This window comes from Oryctolagus cuniculus, chromosome 14, assembly GCF_964237555.1.
Source record: "Oryctolagus cuniculus chromosome 14, mOryCun1.1, whole genome shotgun sequence".
NCBI lineage: Eukaryota > Metazoa > Chordata > Mammalia > Lagomorpha > Leporidae > Oryctolagus > Oryctolagus cuniculus.
The window spans coordinates 32,490,636-32,517,513 of NC_091445.1; the positions used below are offsets into that span (position 1 = coordinate 32,490,636).

The 26,878-nt window shown below is 42.3% G+C and overlaps 1 protein-coding gene across 4 annotated transcripts in view; it reads left to right on the forward strand.

Moving 5' to 3' along the window:
* MAN2A1 (mannosidase alpha class 2A member 1) overlaps positions 1-26,878 on the forward strand; it is a 169,822-nt gene that overhangs the window by 125,648 nt on the left and 17,296 nt on the right. For all 4 annotated transcript variants that reach the window (XR_011381959.1, XR_007922515.2, XM_051853587.2 and 1 more), the window contains 3 exons: positions 13,668-13,801; positions 16,836-16,977; positions 19,759-19,892. Coding sequence is in view for 2 of the 4 variants with exons in the window: in XM_051853587.2 (XP_051709547.2) it covers positions 13,668-13,801; positions 16,836-16,977; positions 19,759-19,892 (410 nt within the window). In the remaining 2 variants the exon portion in view is untranslated. The remainder of the gene's footprint in view (positions 1-13,667; positions 13,802-16,835; positions 16,978-19,758; positions 19,893-26,878) is intronic.

A 26,878-nucleotide genomic window follows, 5' to 3' on the forward strand; every position in this document is an offset into this window, starting at 1 on the left:
TAAAAATGGAGATTATGTCATGTAAATTTTAGTTAGAAGACAGCAGACTAGCAGTGAAACACACACACACACAAACAACCTGCCTCACTGAATTATAGAATGTATTACACATTTTCACTGGAATATAAAAGGAAAAATGTTCTTAATTAGTATTTGTGTATAGCTCTTTATCCAGTAAAGAATAAAGTCAGGCAATTGTTTATTGCTTTTATGAGCACCAGCATTATTAACCAAAGTTATGGGAAATAGGCTTTTGATCCTCTTAGAAACTTAACCCTGGGCACTGAAGCTAATCTGCATGGGCTCTGTGTGGGACTGAAGTTCACAAACACTCACACTTGCCCAATTATGTGGTGTGATTCGGTCGGAATCTACTGTTTTTTAGAACAGCGTGCTTATCCAACCCCAAGTTTATTCTGAATAACCAGGACATTCACTGTGCTCTCATACAGACAATTGTATTTTTTTTTAAAAGATTTATTTATTTATTTGAAAGAGTTAAAGAGAGAGAAGGAGAGAGAGAGAAGTCTTCCATCTCTGGTTTACTCCCCAACTGGCCACAAGGGCCAGAGCTGCACCAATCTGAAGCCAGGAACCAGGAGCTTCCTCTAGGTCTCCCATGCAGGCACAGGGGCCCAAGGACCTGGGCTGTCTTCCACCGCCCACCCAGGCCACAGCTGGATTGGAAGTGGGGCAGCTGGGACTCAAACTGGCACCTATATGGGATACTGGCACTGCAGGTGGCGGCCTTACCTGCTACGCCATAGTACTGTCCCCCAGACAGTTGTATTTTAATGGAAAAGTTATTTGTTGAGTGTGACATGGCATACTCTTTGGCACAGACCCATATCATTAGGCCTGGGGCTTTCTCTCAGTTGTGCTAGGCCAATCGTGTCCCAGGGTAAATGCCGAAACAACTAATCCTGCAATTCCAGTCTCAATCACGTATGTTTGCTTCATTGCCTCTGATGTGACTTCATCCTGCCTGTCAGTGGCACCGCATCTCCTGAGTGTTCACTGGGTTTTGCAGGGCTGGAGAGCTGTGTATGTAAAGCAGGTGGGTCGCCTCTGCTGCTGGTGGCCATCCCTCAGGTCACCCCCGTGTGTGAGTGGTTGGTTTGGAAGTGAATAGCCTCTGGCCTGCCTGTGTACTTACCCAGCAAGCTGCTTTCACGGGGACTGAGTGCTTGTCCTTTTGCCTCTGCCTCTCCTTTGTCCCCATATTTCCCTCTCCTCACCATGTCAACTAATAATCTTTCTTTTTCTAACATTTATTTTATTTATTTGAGAGGCAGAGTTAGAGAGAGAGAGAGAGATCTTCCATCACTCCCCAAATGGCTGCAACAACCTGGCAGGGCCAGGCCAAAGCCAGGATCCTGGAACTCTATCCAGATCGCCTACATGGGTGCAGGGGCCTATCTTCTGCTGTTCTCCCAGGTGCATTAGCAGAGAGCTGGATCAGAAGTGGAGCGGCTGGAACTGGTATCTGCACTTATGTGGGATGTTGGTATCACAGGTGGTAGCTTAACGTGTTGTACCACAGTGCCCTCCACAACCTAGCCTTTAGTGTGGGAGCAAGAGCCTTTGAGATTTGACCAGCTCCTGGCCTTCCAGAGTGGCAGTGCTTCTCTCAGTTGCCTTTGGCATTTCTCTAACTCTCAATGTGGTCCGCATCTATTTTCTCTTCCTATGCATTTCTTTTCTAACTTCTCTTTTCTGCCTTGATGTTCTTATGCAGAGGCTGAATAGGCATATTGCCTGTCAAGCAGGTGCATCTTTTATCACCAAACTACCAGTCTTGGCCCTTCTAGCATCCCTACCAGTTTTCACAGTATTTAAGGCCTGCAATTTATTGCTATAGAAATGTCTTAAAACACCAAAACATAATATTGTGCTAGTGCTTGAAGTCTCCAGAAATCTGATCTCTCAGTAATGGAAGTGTTTTTAAAATGAAATTTAATTAGTGAAGAAACATATTTTTCTGAATAGGGCCCTAAGAGTGTAACCATAATAATAATAAAAAAAAAATCCAGACCTCAGAGTGCTTTGGATTTCTCTGTGGGGAGAGTAGACTTAATGTTGAAGTTTTTCCACCTTAATATTTTTTTAGAGCTTGAAAGCAGAAAGCTTTAGAAGTTTGTGGGAAATGATAGGTCACTAAATTAAGTGAAATGCAAGCTTAACTTAGAGTGCTTCTCTGGAAGAGCTACTGTATTGCCTGGATTGAACTGGAAACCAACACATAAAACCTGAAGCACACATGAATCTGTTTTCTCTTTAGTCTGGGTACTTTTTTTTCCAGCTTGAAAGTGCTTGTTGGAGGATGGAAATGCTAGCATCCTCTGACTGACTTTCTTCCAAACTCTGAACTGTCCCATGCTTGTACTTGTACTTAATCCCCTTTCAGCATATCCCCCTCCTGAAGAATGCCATCCTAATTGTGGAGACCCAAGGTTTTTTTCAGTGATTTCTGTGACCACCTCCCTCTGTCATTTTCTTTGACACATCATTGCATGAAGACTCAGGTTGCATGGCTCCTGGCACATGAGATTTGTAGGGAAATCCCCAGTCAAATCTTTAGGGTGCTCAGCTCCAGTCATTCAAATTCCCTGGAAGGGTAATCAGTCATCAGGGGTTTGGTTGTGTAGTGCCAGGGCATCTGTACTAAGAAATAGTTGAAAGCTCTTTAACATTTTATGCTTCAGCTTCCTGAAAACTAGGCAACAAGGTGACAGATCAAAATGCATAGAAAAAAATGTGATTTTTTATCTTAGGTGCAAAGAAAATTTCAGCCACTTCCCTGCTTTTGTAGATTCACTTGTAGTAAGTGTTTCTTAAAAATGACAAAAATATTCTTGAATGTAGCTTACTATTTTTGCATATATATGCTGATTTCTTTTGTAAATTGACCTGAAGCAGTTAGTGGAGAGCATTTCTGAGTAGAGCCTGTTTGTTGTTAGTATCAGTTTTCTGATACAGAAAGATGTGGAGGCTGGTAGAGGGAGACCATTACTATTTAATGATTATATAATATAATCGTAGTACATTTAATGTGGTCTATAAATTAACTGTAGAAAAGGTTATCTCTCAAAACAAAATGAGTGAATAACAGATTGTCTTTTGAATATTTATATTAACATTTTCAAATTCAGTGTTTTGAAATATTTTTCAGAAATGTAAAACATTGCAAACCTGATGTGCTTATAGCCCTCAATATCTATTTTACTTGCTCTTTGACCCTTTTCTCCCTAAAGTAACTATTGCCCAAATTAAGTTTCTGGAGAAAACAAAATCGAGAACAGATACCCATTAGCAGTTCCATAATTAGATAAATTGTTTGGTAATTACTGGTTTTGTAAGGCACTGAGTTGAGAGGCATCAGTTCAATCCTACTTTTTGTTTGAGTTTGTTTTTCACCTTGGCTTCTGTATTTATGTCTTCTCCATATTCTGGAAATGATTAGAAGTGCAGTTGAAAAGCTCGCTCTCTCTGTTACATCAGTTGAGCTATTAAAGCAAAAATACTGTGTTTTTCTTTTCATTATCATTCAGGCATCATTCAAAAGGTTTCCAGAAATATTAAATTAGAGGAAATACGCTCACTAGCTTTGAAAGCTCTACAACATCAGAGCAATTTCAGAGATTTCTAATAAAATACAATTCTTTGTCTTATGTCAGGTTAAATAAGAAATCCATTTTATAGCACTTAGAATTTAATGAAATGCCCTTTTGGAACTATTTTATGATTTCTTAAAGATAGTTTGCAGAAAATAGCATTTTCTCTAGGGGGTTAGTTGGGGGGTGAGAGCTAATTTTTCTTATAACATAATCATCTTTCATTAGATTGAGACATTGCAAAACAGGCTGCTTTAACACTTTTCATTAACCTTGGATTAGCAGATTGAACATGATAGAAGCATGATCCCTATACACACTTGTGTTACATTTGATACTGCACCTTCACAGAAAGTGTATGTGTTGGAGTCACACAGTGATGGGTAAATGCCATCACTAGCTGTGACTTCATTTGTCTTCAGCAATGTAATTATTGGACTTCCATGCCCTAGTTTTCTGACATCAGCAGCCACTTTGAAGAATTACGTTGCTAGGGTTATTGACTTGTCTTATACATTTTCACTGGTACAAGATTCAGATCCCAGATCTGCTGTAATAGATCCTGTACCTTCAAGTGCTTCTCCCTCAGGACTGTGTTCTCCTGGGTGAGTGAGTGTGTGTGTAGACCATGTTTCAACCCTTCGGAAAAATACCTTAAATGCACAGCTTTTACCTTGCTTTCCATTTTCCATTGACATAAAAGTGCTGTATGTAATGGATCTTGCTAAAAGAAAGCAAGTAGCCTGGAGGTCAAGTGTAATGAACTGCCATCAAAAAGTATGGGAGGAAAGATTTTCCTCTGACTGAAGTGACTGAGTAATTCGCTTGCGTGGACATATTTAGGAATCAAAGAGAAAGTTGCTTAGTTTTTCTTTGAGCAGTTTTGAGTAGATAAACCTAAATGGATTTATTACATGACCACTGACTTTTAAGAAGGTCCAAATGAGCTTCATCTAATTGAACATGTGAAGGCATCACACTGGGAATTAGAAATCCAAATTGGTACTTTTACCTTTAAGCAAATTAGAGTGACCTTGAGTTTGTCCTTTAATTTCTTTGGGACTCGATTTCTTAATCTGTAAAAAGACTGGATGATCAGTTGGGTATAACCTTCAAAGAGTCATCGCAAAGCCTAGCAGCACATCAGGTCTCTTGTACTTGACTATCAACTTCTAGATTCCTCTCCTGAGGACACTTGAATCTGGGGCTTCCTCCCCTGGGGTCCGTCTCACTCGTCAACAAGATCTCAGAGCTTCACTGAAGTTGTTTTCATTTCTATAAAAAGATTCATGAGGATTTTTAAATGGTTTGCAATCAATCTCATTTTTTTCTTCAGGACTACGTTCCGTATTTAGTTTGATTTAAGAGTAAAAAGCATTAAGTAAGTTATGGCTAGGCAGACTTAGGTAATTAAAACATTTCTGGAATATCATAATATGCAATTGACTGCTAAGGGTTTTTTTTTCCTTGTTAATTGGAACTTTTAAAAACTGAAATAAGTCGCTCTGTGTGGAACCTGATTATTCCCTACAGGCATTACAGAGGTTATTTTAAGGGACAATCAGCACATTCTTCGTACACAGCTTTAGATCTCAGAGGTTATCTTGAGGACTGTTTGACAGCAGTTGGAACATTGAAGGCACAGCTCCTTCTTGGCGGGGCGGGGATCACCCCCTACAAATGTGTGTGAATGCAGATGAAGGGCACCGAGATGGGGAGGTGGGGAACCTGGAGAAAATCCAATGGCTCAGAGTTCACAGTCCACAGGTAGCTTGTCTGCATTTCATTCCCAACCCCAGACCCAGCTGCACTGTTTACTGGTCTGACTTGTTGCAGGCTACGACTTATGTGGCCCTGCGTTCTTCATCCTGAAGTTGTGACAGTAGAGTCGCCTTCCAGGGATGTTGGGACTCCAGTGACTGAGGTAATGTAATGAAGCCTGGCATACAGGGTCAGGTCTGCCTTACGAGGAGGAGTATGTAAGTTAGATATAAGTATCATGAAAGAAAGAAAGAATCACTGAAGGTTGGAGGAAATAGGGACTGTTCCATAAAGGAAGTGTGTTGTCGAAGTGCAGGGTCTTGAACAAATGTCAGTTGAGTGAGCAGAAAGGAGGAAGAAAAGTATATCCGGCAGCATGAAGTGGTTTTGGTTAGACCAGACTCGCTGGTCCCTGGAAAAATGTGCAGGTCTCTGTGTGTCTCTTTGTAATTTTAAGTTAATATCTACTTTTACATTATACATGTAAGTAATGGCAAAAGATGTTATTTTTGGCATAATGTCAATAGTGACATTTAAAAATAAGCATATCCATGGGTAGCAAATCGATTCCAAATCATGCATGCATTTTAAAACTGTCAGACATTTTAACAGTCAGACATTTCTCGGCATTGTTGTCTTCTTGTACTCACACTTCCATTCTGCCTCTCTCCTTACCACAGAATTGCATCTTGATGTAATGTTTTTATGCTTGAGAGTCTTGTTTAAATCTTCACTACTTTTCTGAAACAAAAATCAGTTGGGTACTGATGTGTGCATTTATGTATGAGTGAAAGGCAAAAGTTCGTGGAAAATGGAATTAAAGTTTATTCTAGTACAATATTTTGAAACCCATGCATTTTTTTTCATAATACACATTTTCCACAAACTTTTTAAGGACCCCTCTTATGCATGGATTTCAAAATTTTTGCATCAAAATATACCGTTTAATTCCATTTCCACTAATTTTTGATTTCTCCTCATATAAAGTTCTATCATCCTAAGCCCATAATCATTAAATTTCTTCTCAGTGAGTTATAAATATTTTAGTAATAATGTAAATTTGGTTAGAACACCATAAACATTACCATTTTGGTAATTTATTTTGTAAATTTAATGCAAATAATTCTCTCGACGAATTGTACTTTTTAAAAATCCCTAACAGCTAATATATCTATTGGTAAACATTAGTTCTTGTTAGAATGAGAAATGTTTCGGCATTACTTCTGTTCTTAGTTTTTGCTTTTGTAAATGTCAATGCAAAGGAATAATGTTCACATAAATAACTGGCTGTTAATAGAAGGAGTTTTGTTATAGAAATTACTTTCAACACTTTCAACTCCTTATGAGTTAGATGCTCCCAGCTCACTATTATATTCTTAATAGTCAGAAAGCAAACAACTGGAAATCACGGGTTTTGCAAGAGTATTTGTTGTTTGGTCATTGACATCCCATCAGACACCAGTACTTTAAATTGTCTTTGTTTAGAGCTAAGGGTGGATGAGAGCTCAGCTACCTGTGCCTGTGCATGCGTGTGTGTGTGTATTTGTGTGTGTGTGTAATTAAGTAGTGAAAGAGTGATAGAAAAGGAATAATTAGACACACCCTCATGGCTGATCTGCTTCAGATCTGAAGACACCTTGCAAAACAGGGTGTTTGGGAGAACAGGAAGTAGATATCAGGCTGACAGTGCAGCTGAGGGTGTGTTAGACAGCATGACTATCACTGAGTTCTCTCCCCTCTCCCATGCCAGCCCAACGTTGACTCCTGGAGAAGGTACCAAGGAAACTCCAGAGCTGTAAGCTAATGTTCACCTGCCAGGAGAGTGCTGTAGTCAGACTTTGTTTATGGTAATTATCAACTCTGAGCTTGAAACTGCTGATGTGGTGTCACGTTCCCTCCAAAATAGAGCTTCCAAGAAATACCTGTTTGTTTCATAAAACCAATGTTTATTTTTTAAAAACGTCAGACTGCTTTCCAGTATCGTTGTGGATTTTTTAGCTATTAAGCTTCTTTTAAGTATACCATTCTTAATTGGCCTAAGTTTTATCCAAAATTTGTAATTTATATCATCATAAGACTGTACCTTTCCTATTATACATTTGTTTTTTTTTTGACATTGTGAGAGTTCATTGAAATCAGAAGTGTAAAACATGCAAACTACTATCCAGTTCATATTATGATCAATAAGAATAGCAGTCATTTAGTGTTTAGTGAATAGAACAAAATATTGTTTCATCATTTTCTTAAATTTGAGAATTGGAATGAAATTTACTATGGTTTATTTTCATGAAAGCAGATGTTAAAAAGAAACAATTAACATGAATCTTTTCAGACCCAGAAATCAATAGGACCTCATGATAAATTAAGTCTCCTTTTTTTTTTTTTTTTGAAGATTTTTTTATTTATTTGAAAGAGTTACAGAGAGAGAGAAAGGAGAGAGATCTTCCATCCGCTGCTTCATTCCACAAATGCCGCAGTGAACAGAGCTGGTTACTCAGTCGGGGGAGGCTCTGAGGGGAACTGCATCATTTCAAGTGACTCAGATCCCACCAGCCTCAAGCCTCCTGTTGGTGACCTACATGGTTTTGTTTCTTCCTGACATCTTCAGTTCTTCCTTGAAAAAATGCCTAATGTTATTTTTTAAACAATAATTCCACATATTTCAAATGGAAGGTAAAGTCTTCTGGAATCTGCATCTGTCCATCCTCTCCTTGGGAGAGGGAATAAAGACCCAGCACGAGCACATGCCGCTCTGCCTGTAGAGCCGGATGGCATTGTGTTTGTGTCTGTTTTCAGTGTTTCTCAAATGGTACAAGTGCTACAGTAAGCTCATCCACTCTTCCTGTGCCAGGACAGATAGCCACCTCATTCTTTTTGTTTGCCATACAGCATGATTGTTTCTGGCCTTATTGATCTATTTCCCTGGTGATAGACGTCTAGCGTCTTTCCCATGCTTCCTCTTAAGTACTGGCATACATTGAGTATGCTCCCCATCACTCTCCTGTGCACCAGGGGCAGCGAGCATGTATCATTAATGTTTATTATTTCCTTTGTGGTGTTCTCTTGGCTTCTAAAGTGAATGTGCTGTTTTTCTATTCAGTCAATGAATTAATTAATTTGAAAAGCACAATGACAGAAAAGAGAGGAGAGAAGGGAGTGAGAGAGAGGTGTTCCATTCACTGTTTCACTTCCCAAATGCCCACAACAGCCAAGGCTGGGCCAGGCCAAAGCCAGTAGCCTGGAACTCTCAATTCTCACATGTGGGTGGCAGGAACCCACATCGTTGGGCCATCATCTCCTGCCTCCCAGGAAGGCAGGAAGTGGAGTAGCTGAGGCTTGAACTAGGCAATCGTATGGGTTGCAGATGTCCCAAGGAGCGGCCTAACCCACTTCGTTAAAACACCCACTCAAGAGTCTACCATTTCAAGAGTGGGGGTAGTTGTTTTGTTTTGTTTTGTTTTGTTTGTTGTTTATTTAAAAGGCAGAGTTATACAGAAAGAGAAGGTGAGGCAGAGAGAGAAAGAGGTCTTCCATCCATTGGTTCACTCCTCAGTTGGCTGCAATGGCCAGAGCTGTGCCGATCCAAAGCCAGGAGCCAGGAATTTTGGGCCATCTTCTACTGCTTTCCCAGGCCATAGCAGAGAGCTGGATTGGAAGTGGAGCAGTGGGGACTCGAACTTGTGCCCATATGGGATGCAGACACTGATGGTGGCAGCTTTACCCACTCACTATGCCACAGCACCGGCCCTGGGGGTAGTTATGAAGAGATTCAGGTGTGGCAAGCTTTGTCCCTTAATTTTGCTTCACACAATTAAGTATCCCAGTTCAGTGTCCTACTTCCTTAAAAGAAAAAATCTGGAAATCATCTTTCTACTTAACGAGGCACTGCAAGGCTTGTCCCAGACCTTGTTCCCAAAGTAATGTCATTGTTCCCCAGTAGGTGGCCTGCCCGTGATGCTCTAGTGTTGAGAGGGTGCGTCCAGCCTTGTGATCCTGGGCCCTGGGTCAGGACTACTGAGTTAGTGCACGTAGAGTCCATGCTGAACCTGTGCCATCCCTCCTCGTTGCCGCCTTTCCCTCAACAGGCGTGTATGTGCACCTTCCCCACGCTGGAGCGTGAAGCTAAGTGAGACCTGGTCCCCATCCTCGAGAGCTTCCGTCCTGACATGCATGTATTTGCCCAACATACAAGTCCCTTCACCTGTTGAAACTTTATCCATCGTCCAGTCTGTTTCCCTCCCAAGTCAGTTAACTTCTGCATAATGGACCAGCCTTCCCATCTTAACTCTGGGCAACCCTAAGTTGCCCAGAGTGTTGCTGAGAACTGGAGTGCAAAGATGATGTGTTGGGTGGCCTGTGTCCATGAGAAGCTAATAGGCTGTGGGGAGGCAGACATCACCAGCACCCCCACTGCAGGTGTGAGCACGGAATCACAGCAGGTGCCCGAACAGCTCAGCATGGGGAAAACTTGTGCAAGACTCTCTTTGGCCTCTTTATTAGGACTTTTTTTTTTTTTAAGATGTATTTTATTTATTTGAAAGGCAGAGTTAGAGGAGGAGAGATCTTCCATCCACTGATTCCATCTACTGATTTACTCCACAGGTGTCCTCAAAGGCTGGGGTTGGGCCAGGCTAAAGCCAGGAGCTTCACTCGGGTCTCCCACAGGGGTGCAGGGGCCCAAGCACTTGGGCCATCTTCTGCTGTTTTCCCAGGCACGTTAGTAGGGAGCTGGATTGGAAGTGGAGCAGCCAGGACTCCAACTGACGCCTGTACTCCAACTGACGCATTGCAGGCGATGGCTTAACCTACTATGCCACAACGCCGGCCCCTGTTAGAACTTTTTAACCTGCATACTGGCTCTGTTCTACCTTGCATTGCCTGTGTTAAAATAAGAAGCAACAGCCTCTGTTCTCCTTTCTCCAGTGGCAGGTGTTAGCAGCAAGAGAGCATTCACTTTCCTTTATTTAAACCCCGGGAACACATCACCCCTTTGTCCTTCCAGTGGACTAACCTTGTAGAGAGCTATTTTCTCTCCCAGGACTGAAGAAAAACTAGAGGGGCTTAGAAAGCCCTGGGCCTGCATGCCCAGGTGCAGCCCTCTGGTAAAAGTACCACTTGTGCAGACACGTACTGCAGAGATCCTGCTGACTGCTCGCTGGGTGTCCCTGGTGTGTCCTGCTTTCCAGGAAGTTCTCCCTTCCTTCCAGCGAGCTGCTCTGGAAAAAGCACACCGTAGGGAATTCTGGACACAGAATAAGAAAAGTTGGCAGAGTCTTTTTCTGTCTTGCATCTACTGTTCTTTAAAACATTTTCTTTGAGAACTCAGGGATACCTCTTTGCTTTTATTACCACTAGAGTTTTATTTGTTCATAATAAGCATATTAAGTTTGATCCTATTTTTAAAAAGTCTCTCCTGGCAGAGAATTTAATGTCTTGCCAAACTGTGAATGAGCATAAAGGCTTCTTTGAAAGATCCCTAAGTATTTGTTGCCATAACAGATTCTGAGTATAATACTGAGCTCTAGAAAGATTTTTGTCGATGGAAATAACTTATTATACTAGAGGTTGTGGGGAGCAACTGGGAGCAACTCGGACTAGACTAAGTTACTGGAATTAAGACTTATTCTGTGCATCTGCTCTCCCACAATATGGCGCTGGGAGAGGAGGAAACAGCTTCTACACAGCTGCCTCCAGTTCAACCAATAAACTGCAGGACATGCTCCTGATTGGAGGAGAGCAGCGTACTCGGTGTGTGGGTAGCAGAGTTGGGATTGGTGAAGAGGACTATAAAGGAGGAGAGAGACAACATGCACCAGGAACATCTAAGAGGAACACCTGTGCAGCCCCTGAGAGAGCCGGCTGGCGGTGTGCCGCTCCCCCACGGAAGTGGGGAAAGTGGCTAGGGGGAACTGCCCTTCCATGGAGGTGGAAGGGACGGTAGCCAACCCGGGAAGAACCAGCAGCAAACCCGGGGAGGACCGAGCAGACAAAAGAACAGTGCAGGGTCCTGTGTCGTTCCTCCACGAAGAGGGGGAGCGACAGAGGTGATGTGAAATTATTAATTTTTCCTTGAAGCGTGTTCTTTGTAACTCTTTTCTGGAGATACATGAATTGAAATGAATTATCTTCTCCTTTGTTGAGACTTCATTTCATGTTTTTTTGTTGACCCCTGAGAGAATATCCAGTCTAAACAGAAGAAAACATGAAACAGTGCTAAAACCCTACAGATGTTACCAGTAAATTAGAACTAACTTCTCATCTACTGAACTCCCTGTTGCTCCATGGATCTTGTCATCCCCGGTGCTACAGTTTGTGTATTGGATGTCTCTGGGTCATCAGTAGACACTTGTCCATTAAAATTCTGTGTATATTTTAAATTCTGTGTACACAAAAATATGCCAGTTCATGTAAGCATATTTAAAGGAAAGCTTGCATTTAGAGCAACATATTTCCTATTTCGAAGAAGATACTGCTGTACTGTCATCAGTTTAATGTGTCTTTGGGAGTTCTTCCCATAATGCCGGAAAATATTGTATGTGTGTGTATGTGTGTGTTTGTGATTTGACTGCCAGAGGGTAGTGGTTTAGACTATGGCTGTTAAAAAGAAAAAGACAATCTTCATTCATTCCCCACAGAAAGAGACTGTACTAATAATAGTTTTACAAACATGGCAAGAAACTGGAATCGGTTCCAGTTGAGGTTGTTTGAGTTGGACGAGCAGCATGTCCTACAAAGAAGTTCTGGGAGCATTCTGAAAGTTCTGTTAATAGAGGAATCAACCCATTTAGGATTACTCATCACCATGTTATTTTTCATATTTTACAATTTCCAAAGCACTTTTCACATAAACCTGTAGTGCTCAAAACTAGCTGTTGTTGGCATCCTTTTCCACAAACCCCACATATTGAAACTTCTTTAACATCTACTGTCACTTTCTACAAGCTCTGGGGATTCGTAGCTCCTGGGAAGAAGGTCTTCCTTTCTTCCACCTTGCCCTGGCTGTTTTCCTTGCTTAGCCCTTTCTGTTTACAGAGTATGCTGGCTGTCAGCGTGATGTCAGATTGTGCATGACAATTAAGCAGATGTGGTTAATGAGAATAAAGCTATAGGTAAGTTTCCAGGTATCCTGGAGGTTCAGGAAGCTTCACTTCTGTGCAGTAGAATAGGGCCAGTCTTTCTTATGACCACTTTCCTAATAGTTCTCTTGCTTAGGATATCCTAAATATCCTAAAATACCTGCTATACGAAGATACTTCAGAAAGTTCATGGGAAGGTAGAATTAAAAGATGTTTATCTTAGTATAAAAATTTTGAAATCTAGGTACAGCTTTTCATAATCCATATTTTCCATGAACTTGTTAAAGTCCTCTAAAATGTGTGACTTTCAAAAGACTTTTTGCAGCAACAAGTAAACTTTTAATTCCATTTTCCATCAACTTTTTGAAGTTCCTCCATATACTTGATTGGTGTCAGGAATGTAGAATTTCTTCACAAGCCCTCTCTCCATCTCTGAAATTGACCCAAGGCTTCATTGAGGAACTAAAATTACAGTTAGTCTAAAATGATAGACAGTGGTAAAACACTTGAAACAAACAACAATAACAACAAATTGTTTGATCAAATTGTTCTCAAGTGGTTTTCTGCTTTGTATAGCAAAAGAGAGAATGGTCATTCCATAACAAGGGCTCCTAAGAGATACCAAATTCAATTAAAATTGATTTAACTTGGGGGAGCTCTCCAGCTTCTAGTCCGCAATACTAATATATTAATATCAGGTTCATTGGATATCCTGCCTCTTTTCCTAGAAATAGATTGTGGGCAGTAATGCACTGCCTTTTGTACTAACAGAGTGTACATTTCACTGACTCATAGTTTCTAGTGTGAGGAGAGCAAGGCAGAGAAATGGACGGGGGTGTGGGGGAGAGGCTCTGCCGGAACCAGTGGCACAGGTGAGAGGTGGCCAGCTGGAGTGCGCTGACCTTTGCTCATTTCCTGTCCTCTGTCCCCTCTGAAAGTCATCCAAGAACCACTTACACGATGGGCGCCAGCTTCCGTTTACCTCACCTCTTCATCCTTTTCATGAATGAAATGTTCCCTTGAATAAATGCTGTCTGCCACCTGATGCTAAAAAAAGAGAAAGTGTAAAGTGTTAACACCAGTTAGTATATGAGAGGTGGTGAAGACAGGAAGTAGCTAACAGTGGTTTTAGCTTCAGAAGGAGTTCTCTATACTATTTCCAGAATGACAGGCAATTTATTTCTTTCTATTAATATGCATATTCTTTTAAATTTAGGAATAGAAGGACAGTCTGTGGAAGTTTCCAATATTGTGGACATCCGAAATTCATTTAACCGTGAGATAGCAATGAGAATTTCTTCTGAAATAAATAGCCAAAATAAATTTTATACTGACCTAAATGGATACCAGGTAATTTTCCTTTAAAATGTCTAAGTAATGGTTTTATTGCTATGTAATTTTTATGTATGATAGTGGGCCAGTTAATTTTGGGTCCTTTGAACACAGTGTGCCTAAAGTTACAAATTATTTCTAAAATAAAACTGAATTTTAGTAGACAGTTATAGTTTTCTCTTTCAATCAGATTTCTGAAGCCAAGGAAAAATATTTTTAAATTTATTTTATTATATTTGAAAGGTAAATTAGAGAGAGTTCCATCTGCTGATTCACTCCCCAATTGGCTGCAATGGCCAGGGCTGGGCCAGGCGGAAGCCAGGAACTGTATCCAAGTCTCCCGTGTGGGTGCAGGGGCCCAGGCACTTGAGTCATCCTCCACTGCTTTCCCAGGTGCATTAGCGGGGAGCTGGACCAGAAGTGGAGCAGCTGGGACTTAAACCAATGGCCATATGGATACCAGTGCTGTGTAGGCTGCGGCTTAACCCACTACATCATAGCATGGTCCCCTCAGGAAAAATATTTGAGAAACCGTTTTTTAGAACATTTATTCAGAAGGATTTATTTATTCAAAGGGAGGTTTGGTGACCATTATGCATGTTAAATAACTTAATGCAAAAATGTATATATTAACATATCTACTAGAATGGAAAATTAATTAGGGACTGATGGGTTATCTCTTTCCCTCTCCAAAGGAATTGGTCTATGCATATTTGGTTTATTCTTTTATATACTTACATGTGTGATCTAATAATGGGCTCTTTTAAATTCAGGGAAACTCCTTCTTTTTATTGACACATTTGTGTTTCTGTGTGTACATGTATACATACACCTGTGTATACACAAAGTTTCTGTTTACAAATGTAGGCAGGTATATATTAAAATTTTCATGAAAAATTTTTAAATAATAGTAAGGCAATTCATGCAATATTTTTTCAAATTGTCAGTTATCTAATATCTTTGTTACCTGAATCTCTGCATTCTGAGTGCATGTGTGCAATGATAACATGTCTTTGAAATGATACCATTAAAACTATGGGTATGGAGCATGTAGAAATTTCTGGCTATGGATAGAAATAATTTTACAACATATGCTTTTACTTTGTCTGATTTTCAACTGGGAAAGAGTGGAAAAAATTGCGATAATTTTCTCTTCTGTGATTTCCTGCAAAAGTTAAAGTTAAATTTAAATCTCTAACAAAACACAAAACTTGCAGCATGTATTCCCAGTGAACATGTTAAGTCTGCTCTAGTCGTTTGATTCTCAAATGAAACCCTGACTTTATGGTGATTTGTTTTCCTTGTATACAAAAGAAAGTCTTTTCTTAAAATCCTAAAAGAAGCATTTATTTGTATGTGTGGGTGTACACAGAAATTATCAAGCAGGAAAAATGAATAACTAAAAATGCATTTGTCTAAGATCAAACATTTGAATAAGAAAATATTTTCAAATCTATAAATATTTCTTCTTTTAAAAGATTTAAGCCATTTTTAAGCTTTGAAAATAGTAGTGCTTGTGGAGAACTAGAAATCTAGGCCCCCACACATGGTGCAAGTATAACAGTAATGTGTCTGTGGCAGTTTTAAATGCCTTTTGTTCAAATTTCAGTATACAAGGTAATTGGGGTGGGAAGATGGGGGTTGAAAAGATGAAGGGGAGAATTCCTTCAAGGTGCCCTGTCGCTTCCCCCCCCCCCCCCAACAGTTTACAGTTGTTTCTTCACCAGTCTATTAATTTCCTAGGGCTGCCATATAAACTCCCACAAACTGAATAGCTTAAAGCAACACAGATGTCCTCGTCTGCAGTTCTGGAGGCTGCGTGTCTAAAGTCCAGGAGTCAGCAGGGCCCCGTTCCTTCCAAAGGCTCTGGGGAAAGACCCTTCCTTGCCGCCTCCCAACCTCTGGTGTTGCTGAACATTCTTGGCCTTCCTTGGTTTGTAGGTGCATCACTCCAGTCTCTGCCCCTGGCATCACGTGTATCTCTCTGTGGCCGGACTTCCCCCCCTCAGAGGGACTCCAGTCATTGGGGTAGGGCCCACCCTCATGCAGTATGACCTCACTCGTTTCTGCAGAGACCCTGTTACTCACAGCACGAGGGTGGACATGCATTTTCTGGAGGGGGGTGGAGACATGGGTCAGCCCTATACAACTAGTAGGCTGAAAGGGTTGCTGAGAAGAGTAAGGACGAGAGCTGTGAAACCCTCAGGGCTGTACCTTCCACTGAGGATCATTCAGTACGCAGTAACAATTACATTAACTTTGTACCTCTCCTGTTCTTGAGTTTCATGTGAAGTTGTCAGAATTTCCAATGAGGAGGTGGCATTTTAATGTGGTATGAATAAAAATCCTTAATAACAGAGTAGAGTTAGTCACTGTAACCCCAACTGGCCTTAGGCTACTGGCTGTCTCAAAAAATAAAGTTATATTTTATGTACTCAGATACTAGGCTATGAAAATTGGAGTTTGGAATGATCTGCATCGAAACTAAACAAGAGGAAATTTTGCATGGTTTTTAAATATATGCATTTGATTAAAATGTAATATGTTAGAGGATTTGGTGACGAGCTCTGTGGTATTTATTAAAACTGATTCAAGAATAACAAGAAATATTTCCTGAAAGGGGATAGAGAGCTATTATGCTTAGCATTCATTACAAAAGCAGCATGTTAGAGGTAGATGAGAAATGAATACTTAATACCTTTATAATTTGTTTTATGCAAATACTAGAGAGCTAGAAGACTTGTGTTGAGCATTTTTATTCCAGATTTAAATAGGAATGCCTATTTTTACAATCTGGACAAGTTCTACCTTTCCCACTTAAAAATGGTTTTCAGAGATCATCGTGATTTTTTTCTTCAAAAATGTTATGAAGTTTTAAATTTTTCTTGGACAAAGCTATATCTTTGTCTCTTCAGAAGGAAAATCCTCTGAACCTCATACTAATTGCAGTACATCGCTTCTCGGCCTTTTGGCTAAGATTAAGTGTACTAATTGCAGTACATACGTAAATATCACCCCTTTTTTCTTTTAAGAGAATTTCTTGGTTTTGTAGATCCAACCTAGAATGACAATGAGCAAATTGCCTCTTCAAGCAAATGTGTACCCCATGACCACCATGGCCTACATCCAGGACACCAAACATCGGCTAACGCTGCTCTCTGCTCAGTCCTTGGGTGTTTCCAGTTTGAGCAGTGGTAGGTGCTGTTTAAATTTTTCCTTACCCTGAAATGCTTCAGTTCCCCGTACATAATCTTTCTGTCGGTTAAATGTATGAATTATCTATCCTCTCCAGTAAAAACCTCCCTCTCTGCTTTCTAGTTTTTTTTTTTTTTCTTTTAAGAACCAGACTGTTAACTAATTTGGGGTTTGGGGAGGAGAAACATATAATGATGAATTTCCTGTTTTCAGATGAAGAACAGGGGACCTAGAACTCCGCGTCTTGATGCTGTTAAAGATAACTTCCTTCTCCTGTTAGCCTATTGTTTGCAGAGAGTTCTATCATCTATCTGACGTTGTGGACATGGAAACAGATTCAGAAAGTTTAGATCATTTGTTCAAGTGTGCAAAGATGGGAGGTTACATGAAGGATCTTCAGAAAGTTAATGGAGAATATATAATATGAAAAAACTATACCTGAATTTAAAAAAAAGTCTTTGACTGAAATAGATTTATATTTATTTATTTATTTATTTATTTGAAAGTCACAGAGAGAGAAAGTCAGAGATCTCCACAAATGCCTGCAGCAGCCAGTGCTGGGCCAGGCCAAAGACAGGGGCTGAGAACTCAACCTGCGTCTCCTGTGTGGGTGGCAGTGACCTGGCTTCTTGAGCTGTCGCTAGTGTGCATGGTACACATTAGAAGGAAGCTGGAATTGGAAGCAGAGCCAGGACACAAACCCAAGAACTCTGATAATGGGCTGAGAGTATCCCGAGCACCAAATGCCCGTTAATTCCATTTCTCCGTGGACTTTTTGAAGCATCTTCCTCTTTCTTTCTGCCTCTCTACCTCTCCAAAGAGGAAAGGGAGCAGAGATGATAGAAGTGTAGGGATAAAGAGAGCCACAGTGTTAAGGATTCCAAAAGAGAGTAGATACTGGTTACTTTTGTAGGACTTCATACTGATGGACTTTGATTCCTTATAATACGGATTTTTAATTGGCTGTCATGCATGCCACCAATTACTCTTCTTCCTACAAACTAAGAACTGCTGAAGGTAACCACTGAACCAGCCAGGCAGATAATAAAGAGCACAAACCATGGTGTGTCCTTTGACACAGACCTATTCTTTGTATTAGACATATTCATTCTTCTCTCCTTCCACACATGCAGAAATTACTGCTTCTTATTTTTCTTTGTGCCTTCATGACACAAAGTCATTTGAACTCACACTGAAAAGACACCAGTTCAGTTATGAAAGTGGTTGTGGCTTCACTTCCGGGGTCTGCAGGGGAATGTTGGGACTTGACAGACTGGCAGACATCTCCCTTAAGTAAGTGGTACAGCCACACCATAGTGCTCTTTACTTGTCTCCATATGGGTGGGGACCACGGTTGATGGATTTTTCGGTTTTTGATAGTCCAGAAGTCTGGAATATTCTGTGATGTTGTCCAATCCATGAAATAATACTGTGTAGATAAAACAAAACATCTTTGTGCCACCTGTGACTGTTGAGGTACCCATTCTTACACCGTCTCTTAAATTCTCAGAGTGGGGCTCTACATCGGCCGCTTGGCAATAGGACGTAAGCAGTGATGATCAACAGTATTAGCTCACTTCCCTGTGAAAACACCCTGAAAAACCAAGCACCTGCTACAGACCCCCAAATAACTTAGTATTTGAATGAAAAAATTTGAGTACAGTCCAAGAAATTCCAAGTCCCGTGTTGTTTGGACACTGATTTGGAGGCAGAATTAGAAATTGCCAGGCGATTGATGTTAATTTGGGAACCTAGTGAGGAGCTGCACATGGGTGTGGGAGCCACTAAGCACTGTGCCCCAGGAGTCGTTCTCAGATGCTTTGTGCATAAATACAGAGGGAGCAATGAGAGTTCTGTTCATGGGTGGTGATTTTAATGCTTAAACTTAGAAGAAGGAAAATAGAGTTGGGTTGACTATGGAATAGTTAAAACCACTTAGCTTATCTGTTTTCCCTTCTATACAGAATGACCATTTAGTCCAGTAGTAGCTACAGATGAACATATGTGTATTTTTAAAAGTTACATAGCTTAAGCTTTTTGAGTCCTTAGTGTTATCTTAAATATATGTATAAGAGCCCTTTTTTAACGTTTTTTCACTTTGTAGTGTCGTAACCTAATCTAGTTTACAGTGTCAGCGAGTGGGCACGTGGAATTACTGAATGGCAGATGAGAACACCATTTTCAGTCATAGGAGTCAGGGCAGTGCTGAGCTGCTAACTCGGTGTCTGAGAAGGAAGGGTGTACAAGGAGGCTGTCTCCAGTCCTTGGGCTCCTTCAGCATTGCCCCCTATTGAGGAACCTAAGGCCTACTCGCGTATCTTTCTGAGGTCCAGTGTCTACATATATTATTACACCATGGGTGATGTGCATTTCCTAATAAACCTCATAAACATCTTTGTAAATTCAGGTTTGCACGGAGCTTTTTATTTTGAAATGTCTTTTAGTTTACACATAGCATTGTAACATTCCAAGTACTGCCACTGAAAGTTTTGGAGATTATTTGTTTTGAAAAAAAAATTAATTTTCATCTGATATGTCCCCTTTGAATTTCACATGAGATGCTGCTCAACATTAATGAGGAGAAGGTAGAAATGCTGTCTTAGTTTTTGAATTCGTAGAGGCTGTCAGAGCTATCGAAAGAAACCCTGATAGCCTGGGTGGTATAGATTTACCTCCTTGAGTATGGAAGTTTAAAGCAAGACGTCATGCTTCCCACTTCAGTGACCCGAAATAAATGTCTGTATTGAATCACCTGGTTAATTTCTCCATGTGTTGCTTAGGTCAGATTGAAGTCATCATGGATCGAAGACTCATGCAAGACGATAATCGCGGCCTGGGGCAAGGCGTCCGGGATAACAAGATTACCGCCAATCTCTTCCGAATACTGCTAGAAAGAAGAACTGATGTTAACCTGGTAGGCTGCAGTAACTAGCGTGTTCTGATGTAGGTTGTTGTTAGTCACACAACATTGGAAATTAGGACGTTCCCTCTGTTAAATTGTTTTTCTAATTTTCCAGAGTGGAGATGTCTGTATAGTTCACAGTCACAGAGAGAACTGGAAGGAGAAGTGTTGTTTTAGGTGTACATTTAGGTCATTTTCCTTTTCATTTTTGCTTATTATATGGGTAAAAAAATTATTTCCAGAAATCATTTTGGGTGAATTTTCAGAAATACTTCTGAAAAAAGTAAGAATCTCTAAACAGGGCTAAGCAAGAGTTTAAAAACAAATAGAGCCATCAGATGCTTATGGAGATGATGTTTGATTGGCAGACTTTATTGCAGACCTCAGTGTACTTACTCTATTCTTAGATGCCTCCATTGAAAATGGATTTGCTTGTCCGTCTTCCATGTTCAGTTTTCATTTCTCAGAGTGAAGTCCAGCATCGGCGTTTAACTGTCTGACAGAAGCCCTGCTGGACTTCTCCATGTGCCCACTTGGGTGACAGCCGAGTGGTCTTCCACATTCTCCATAGATTCCTGCCCACGCACCCACACAGGCTGGTGCGGCCCTTTTCTCTGTACCCATGTGCTCTCTGCACTGACCATTTCCAGTCCTCCCTGCCCTTTTCAGCCAGTGACCTCACCTCCCACTCTGTAGTGGGAACACCAATGGACAGCGCTGACCGCCGTAGGTCACGGACGTCTGCCACCTCCTGTTGCAGCTTGGGCCCCAGGCAGCCCTGTCTGGACACGTTTACTCCCCATCCGCTGTCTGCTCTGCCCTGTCCCGTATAGCCAGCACTTCCAAGGAGGGCCTTTCTGTGGGCTTTTAAGCATTTTGTTTTCTTCTGTTAAAAATACCAAGGGGTGGGCGTTGTGGTGCAGTGGGTCCAGCCTCTTGTGAACACCGCCTGCCATATCCCAGTGCCTGGGCTTAGGTCCCACCTCCACCTCCAATCAGATGTGTGCCCTGCGGGGCAGCAGAGGAGGATTCAAGTACTTGTGTCCCTGCTATCTCTGTGGGAGATCCAGATGGAGTTGTGGCTGAGCTTAGGGTTGTGGGCATTTGGGGAGTAACCTAGTGGATTTCTCTCCCTCTCTGTCTCTCTTTCAAATAAGTAAAAACAAATAAACCTACTAAAGAAACACAAACAGAAAACAGCTCTAACTCAGAACCACTATTCCCATTTCCCCTATGCCACTGCCGTCACTCTCTCGCTGACTGAGCCAAAGTCTGAGATGAATTCATGTTCTCACTTCTTTCTCAGGCTCAGCTCTCAGCCTCCATGTACACAGGGCTCCTGCTGTGGTCATTGGATCAGCTGCATGTGTCTGTCATCATGCTCCTCTGCCTTTTGGCGGCATCAACATCAGCCATCATCACTTCTTAGAAGGCTTCCTGTCGGTCCCTGGTGCCTTACTTCTTTGGTTTTCCACCTGCCTCTCTGGCACTTCTTTCTCTGTCCCTCTGTAGCTTTTCACCCACCCTTTATATGGGCGCCCTCAGGCCTGCCTCTCTTTTCCTCATTCTCTGTGCTGTCCCTCGGCAGTCGTGTCTACTCATGCTTGTGGTCACCACCACCATGCTGATGGAGGCTGCAGGTGTGCGTGCCCACCTCCATCTCGCCGCATCTCCAGGCTCTGCTCCCCACCTGCTTTCCTACACTTCCTCCAGCCTTTGTAGGCTTGATCATCCCAGATGACTGTCATGAGCTCCCTTCCCCCGAACCTGGACCGTTTCCAGGGTCCCCTCTTGCTGATGAGCACCCGCTCCATCCAGTGCAAGCCAGACACCTAGGAGCCATGCCTGACAGCGCTTCTGCCTCAGCAACCCCAGCTCTTTCTCAGGGCAGTTTTTGCCTGTAGCTGTCTGTCTCGTCACCACAATATCTCACCTCTGTCAACTTCTTTATGCACTACGCTGATACAGACTGGCTCCAAGTGTTCCCTGGCTGTGGCCTGTACGTGTCCACCCTGCCCTCTTCTTCCTGGCATTATCTATTCTCATCCCTGTAGGCAGCGAGGTTTATGGGTTTTTTGTTTGTCAAAAACAAAGCTGATCTTTCTGACCCCTTTGTCCCCTCCCTGATGTGTTCCCATTACTGTCAGAATAAAAGCCAGGCTGCTTGGCTTGGCCTTCCTGCTGTGGAGCCTGCCACCCCCTTTCCTGCCGAGCATCCCACAGGCCTCTCAGGGCTCAGCCCTGGACCCGCAGGTTTGCCTTCAGCCCCATGTGCTCCCGAAGCCCTTTTCCCCACAGCACCCTTGCATTTACTCTGCAGGCTGTCCGTCTGGGGTGTTATCAGCAACAGGCAAAATCAGAGCTTCCTCCATCAGCTGCTTCTTGATGCACCCTTCAGCTCTGCTCCCTCTGACTGCGTCCCTCCTTTGTATGTCTGGGGGGTTATCCGTTCACTGTGTCTCGCCTGTGGACCAGAGACTCCATGACAGTGGGACTGCCTGCCTCTCCCTCCCTTCCTCTCCCTCTCCCTTCCCCTCCCCCTCCCTCACCCTCTCCCTTTCCCTCTCCCCTCCCCCTCTCCCTTCTTTCTCCCCCTCTCCCTTCTTTCTCTCCCTCTCCCTTCTTTCTCTCTCTCTGTCTCCTTCTGGGATTGTTCCTAGCAATGAAAGTGTCCAAAGTAGGGGAGTACATCAGAAGGTTCATGGAAAAATGCAACTAAAAGATGGGTTTATTTAGCTGTGAAAAAAATTGAGATCCATGTGTATAAAGGATCTGCAAGCAATTTGTGAAAAAGGCATATTATTAAAAAAACTGCATAGATTTCAAAAGTTCTTGCACCAAAATAAGCATACCTTTAATTCCATTTTTCCGTGATTTTTGGAGTCTGCTGGTTTGTCTGATGAATGAACACGCAGATATGTAACTGAGTGAGTTGTTCGAACGCCCGGGGCTGCTGTCTGCTGATTGCAGCATTATCACAGATGCATGTTCTTCTCCCCGTGCTAGATCCCATGGCGTCCTCTACTTCATGGCAGGTGTCCCACGGGGCCTCCTTGCCTGAGACAGATGATCTCTACTTGAAGTACTAGTAGTTGATTGAATGAAATGGCAACAGCTAATTGAAGCCAAGAATTTTTCTGGTATTTGGAATCTTTTAGAGAAAATAATTAATATATATTTTAGATGTCAGGATTTATGCCATTTCATGAGACTCACAGTTTAAGTCAATTACTGAGAAGATAGCTTAGCGTTCAAGAACTAAAACTGCACAGGAAAATCAATTGTCAGAGTGTTGGCAGCTGCTGTCTCTTCTTGCTCCTGCAAATGTGGCTGGTTTATATGTTTTTCTCTATATACTGACATGGAACTACAACACTTCTGTTAACTATGGCAATAAAAATTTCCATGTCAGATTACAAAGCTTTCACTTAGAAGTTAAATAATTCATTTGTTCCCATTCAAAATTCCTTGTATAGTAATTGATTTAAATTCAATCCAATGTATTTACTTAATTTATTTTAAATATTTATTTATTTGAAAAGCAGAGTTACAGAGAGGGAAGGAGAGACAGACAGATATTTTTATTTCTTTTTTTTTTTTTAAAGAGTATTTATTTGAAAAGCGGAGTCACAGAGAGGCAGAGGCAGAGAGAATGAGAGATATCTTCTATCCACTGGTTTATTCCCCAGATGGCCACAACAGCCAGAGCTGTGCCGATCTGAAGCCAGGAGCCAGGAGCTTCTTCCAGGTCTCCCACATGGGTGCAGAGACCCAACGACTTGGGCCATCTTCTACTGCTTTGCCAGGCCATAGCAGAGAGTTGGATTGGAAGTGGAGCAGCCGGGGGACTCAAACCAGAGCCCATATGAGATGCCAGCACTGCAGGCAGCAGCCTTACCTACTATGCCAGAGTGCTAGCCCCAAAGACAGATCTTTCACCTGATCATTCATTCCCCAGATGGCCACAATTGCTGGAATTGGGCCAGGCTGAAGCCGGGAGCTAGAAACTCCATCCAGATCCTTGTGCAGGGGCACAAGTCTTTGAACCATCTTCTGCTGCTTTCCCAGGTGGGCTAGCAGGGAACTAGATCAGTAATGGAGCAGCTGCGACTCTACTGGTGCTCGCATAGGATGCTGGCATTCACAGGTGGTGGTTTAACCCAGTGCACCACAATGCCAGCCCCATAAATTCAATCCAGTGTTTTTATAATGCTATGTTGGTCACATTTTTCTTTTACTGAACTGTAGTGTCTGAGTCTTAAATCACTAACATCCTTTAAATAACAAATGGATTAGAGAAGACAAAATCTATTTCTAGTGAAATTAAGAAGATATTTGATAAAAAATAAATTTGCTCAGCAGTATTCTTAATTTCAACTCAAACTCTCATGTCTAAGACACTGGTGGTAGAACGTGGAGTGGGACGATGCTCCCTGGCTGGGAAGAAATTTCCATGGAAGCCATCAGCCTGCCGGAGCCTCTGGAGGCAATCCTGGGCCGACTCAGTGGGAGTCATGTCCTTAGCGCATTCTGCAGAGGCGGTGAGAACAGGACTTGGAGTGATAACCACTGTGGGGGTACAGAAGGCGATACACTGGGGCTGCATGAGGTTGACCATGATCCACGCCACTGATACCCCATGATAAGCAAAAACAGGATAGTTGGCGTTGGCTACATTCGGGTGAGATTCTGTGACTTTTACTCCCTGCCCCTTGTGGCTGCCGGTAGGTACAGGCAAGGGTCCACTGAGTTCGGCATTAGAAGCCTCAGAAGGGCTCAGCTGTTGCAGTTGGGCTGTTTTACCTCTGGATACCAGTTCTGTATGTTTTGGGAGAGGCTAGATAAAGAGTCAGGGCTCAGGAGAGTAGTAGCATGAGGGAGACTGGCCAAGTTTAAGGGCGCGTGCTTACGCTCAGACAGCAGAGGGTCTGTGGTGAAGCTGAGGGCATGCATCCCACCAGCAGCCGGGACTCCGCACCACACTCTTTCCACGTGGGAATGCCAGCCCAGGGGACTCATATTTCCAGTTATTTGGGGTAAAAAACCAAAAACCAGTTCTAGAGTTTTTTCCTGATTTTTAGGTAAATTATCTTAAGGAACTAACTGAAAAATAAGGGTTTTTTTTTGTTTTTTTGTTTCTACTACCACGCAAACCTGCCAAAACATGTCTATAGATAAATTTGGCCCACAGATTGCCAGTCTTCAGCTCTGAGCTAGATGCTTTTCTTTGATTTTTCTCTCCATCTCCCTGTTTGTGTTTTTTACCCAACCCCTCTTCTCTCCAGTATTCCTCTCTCATTTATTTATATTGCATTTGCTTGTTAATTAATAGTTTTATTTCAACAAACATTTATTAAGTTCTCACCATGTGTCAGGTTAAACTGCATAAACAAAGATGACTAAAAAAAGATCTCATACTCTTACATAATTTATCACGTTGTAATGAGATGAAGTGAAAGCCTTGATGTTTAAGGATCAGATCATTCAAGTGAGTTTAATAAAAGACACCAAGGAGCCTGGGAAAAGGTTCCAGCTCACAGAATACAGGCTGGGACCCACCAAGGAAGGTCTCAACTATGTGTGCTTTGGGTCAGACTGTGCCAGAAACTCGTGGAAGGTGGGCTACAGAGAGAAAGCTAGACTTATAACAGAAGTTTGAATCTTCCTAACCAACAAGAGACCAAACTGTTATCCCAAAGCTGGGAATCCAATTGTGGCACAGTAGGTTAATCCTCCGCCTGTGGCACTGGCATCCCATATGGGCGCTCGTTCTAGTCCCGGCTGCTCCTCTTCCAACCCAGTTCTCTGCTGTGACCTGGGAAAGCAATAGAAGATGGCCCAAGTGCTTGGGCCCCCGCACCTGAATGGGAGACCAGGAAGAAGCACCTGGCTCCTGGCTTTGGATCGGCTCAGCTCCGTCCATTGCGACCATCGGGGAGTGAACCTACGGAAGGAAGACCTTTCTTTCTGTCTTTCCCTCTCACTGTCTGTAATTCTGCTTCTCAAGTAAATAAATAAAAAATCTTATGAGTTTAATCACAATATTGATTAGGGTTAGGTTTAGGGTTAATAGGAGTTTAATCAGAATATTGATAGTTCAACAGTTACCTATCTTGTTGAGCCACTTGTTGCTGTGAATAGGAGGATGATAAGAAAGTGTGTGAAGATGGGTCCCTGGGTGAGACTTTGCACTCTGTGTACCCTGCGGCTGGCCAGCCTCCGCAGTGTTACTTCTGGCACTGAACCACAGCACTTCCTGCTAAACCTCCCTTTCTTATCTCGCTAAAGACAGTGACTTGCACAGTCCATTAATTCTCACAGTATTTATTCGCATGCCATTGTTCCCTTCTTTGAGGCTTTCATCAAAGGATCTTTGAATGGGAGTCTTGTTTTCAAATCACTTACTTTTGATGCCAAAGGGAGCTGTGTTTCCTGGCACACCAGGAGGCTCTCCGGGTGTCCATTCCGGCACAGGTCTGCAGAGCAGAGTACAGCTCACCCATGAGATTCGTATGGGAAGCCTTGTACGGCCCACTTCTGGGGATTCTGGTCCCGTGGATTTGGCTTGGGACATGAGAACCTGTGTTTTCTTTTCTAAAGGCTGCCTGAGATAGTCTGTGGTTGATCTGGGGGCCACGCCAGGGATCCGGGGAACTGGTCTTGTTTGGAGGATGATTGCTTCCAAAGTGTAGACGATCACTCAGGGAGTGTACTGCCTACCCACTGCGGTGGCTAGGAATTCCTCCAAGGGTGTAGCCCAAAACCAGAGAGCTTGTTCTGAATGTTTCTTGACCTAGAATGGACCTGCTGCCTCCTGAATCCAATAAGACAGGTGTTTTCCTTTCTGTTAGTGTCTTTTATCTTTCTCTACTCAAAACTGATTTTGTCATCAGTCCTGACCTAGATTATGAAGTCCTTTGATCTTGGAGTATATTTAAAATGTCTTGTTGAAAATGTTCCCTCTCTATTCAGGTTATCCTCCAGCTGCATTAAGTTTC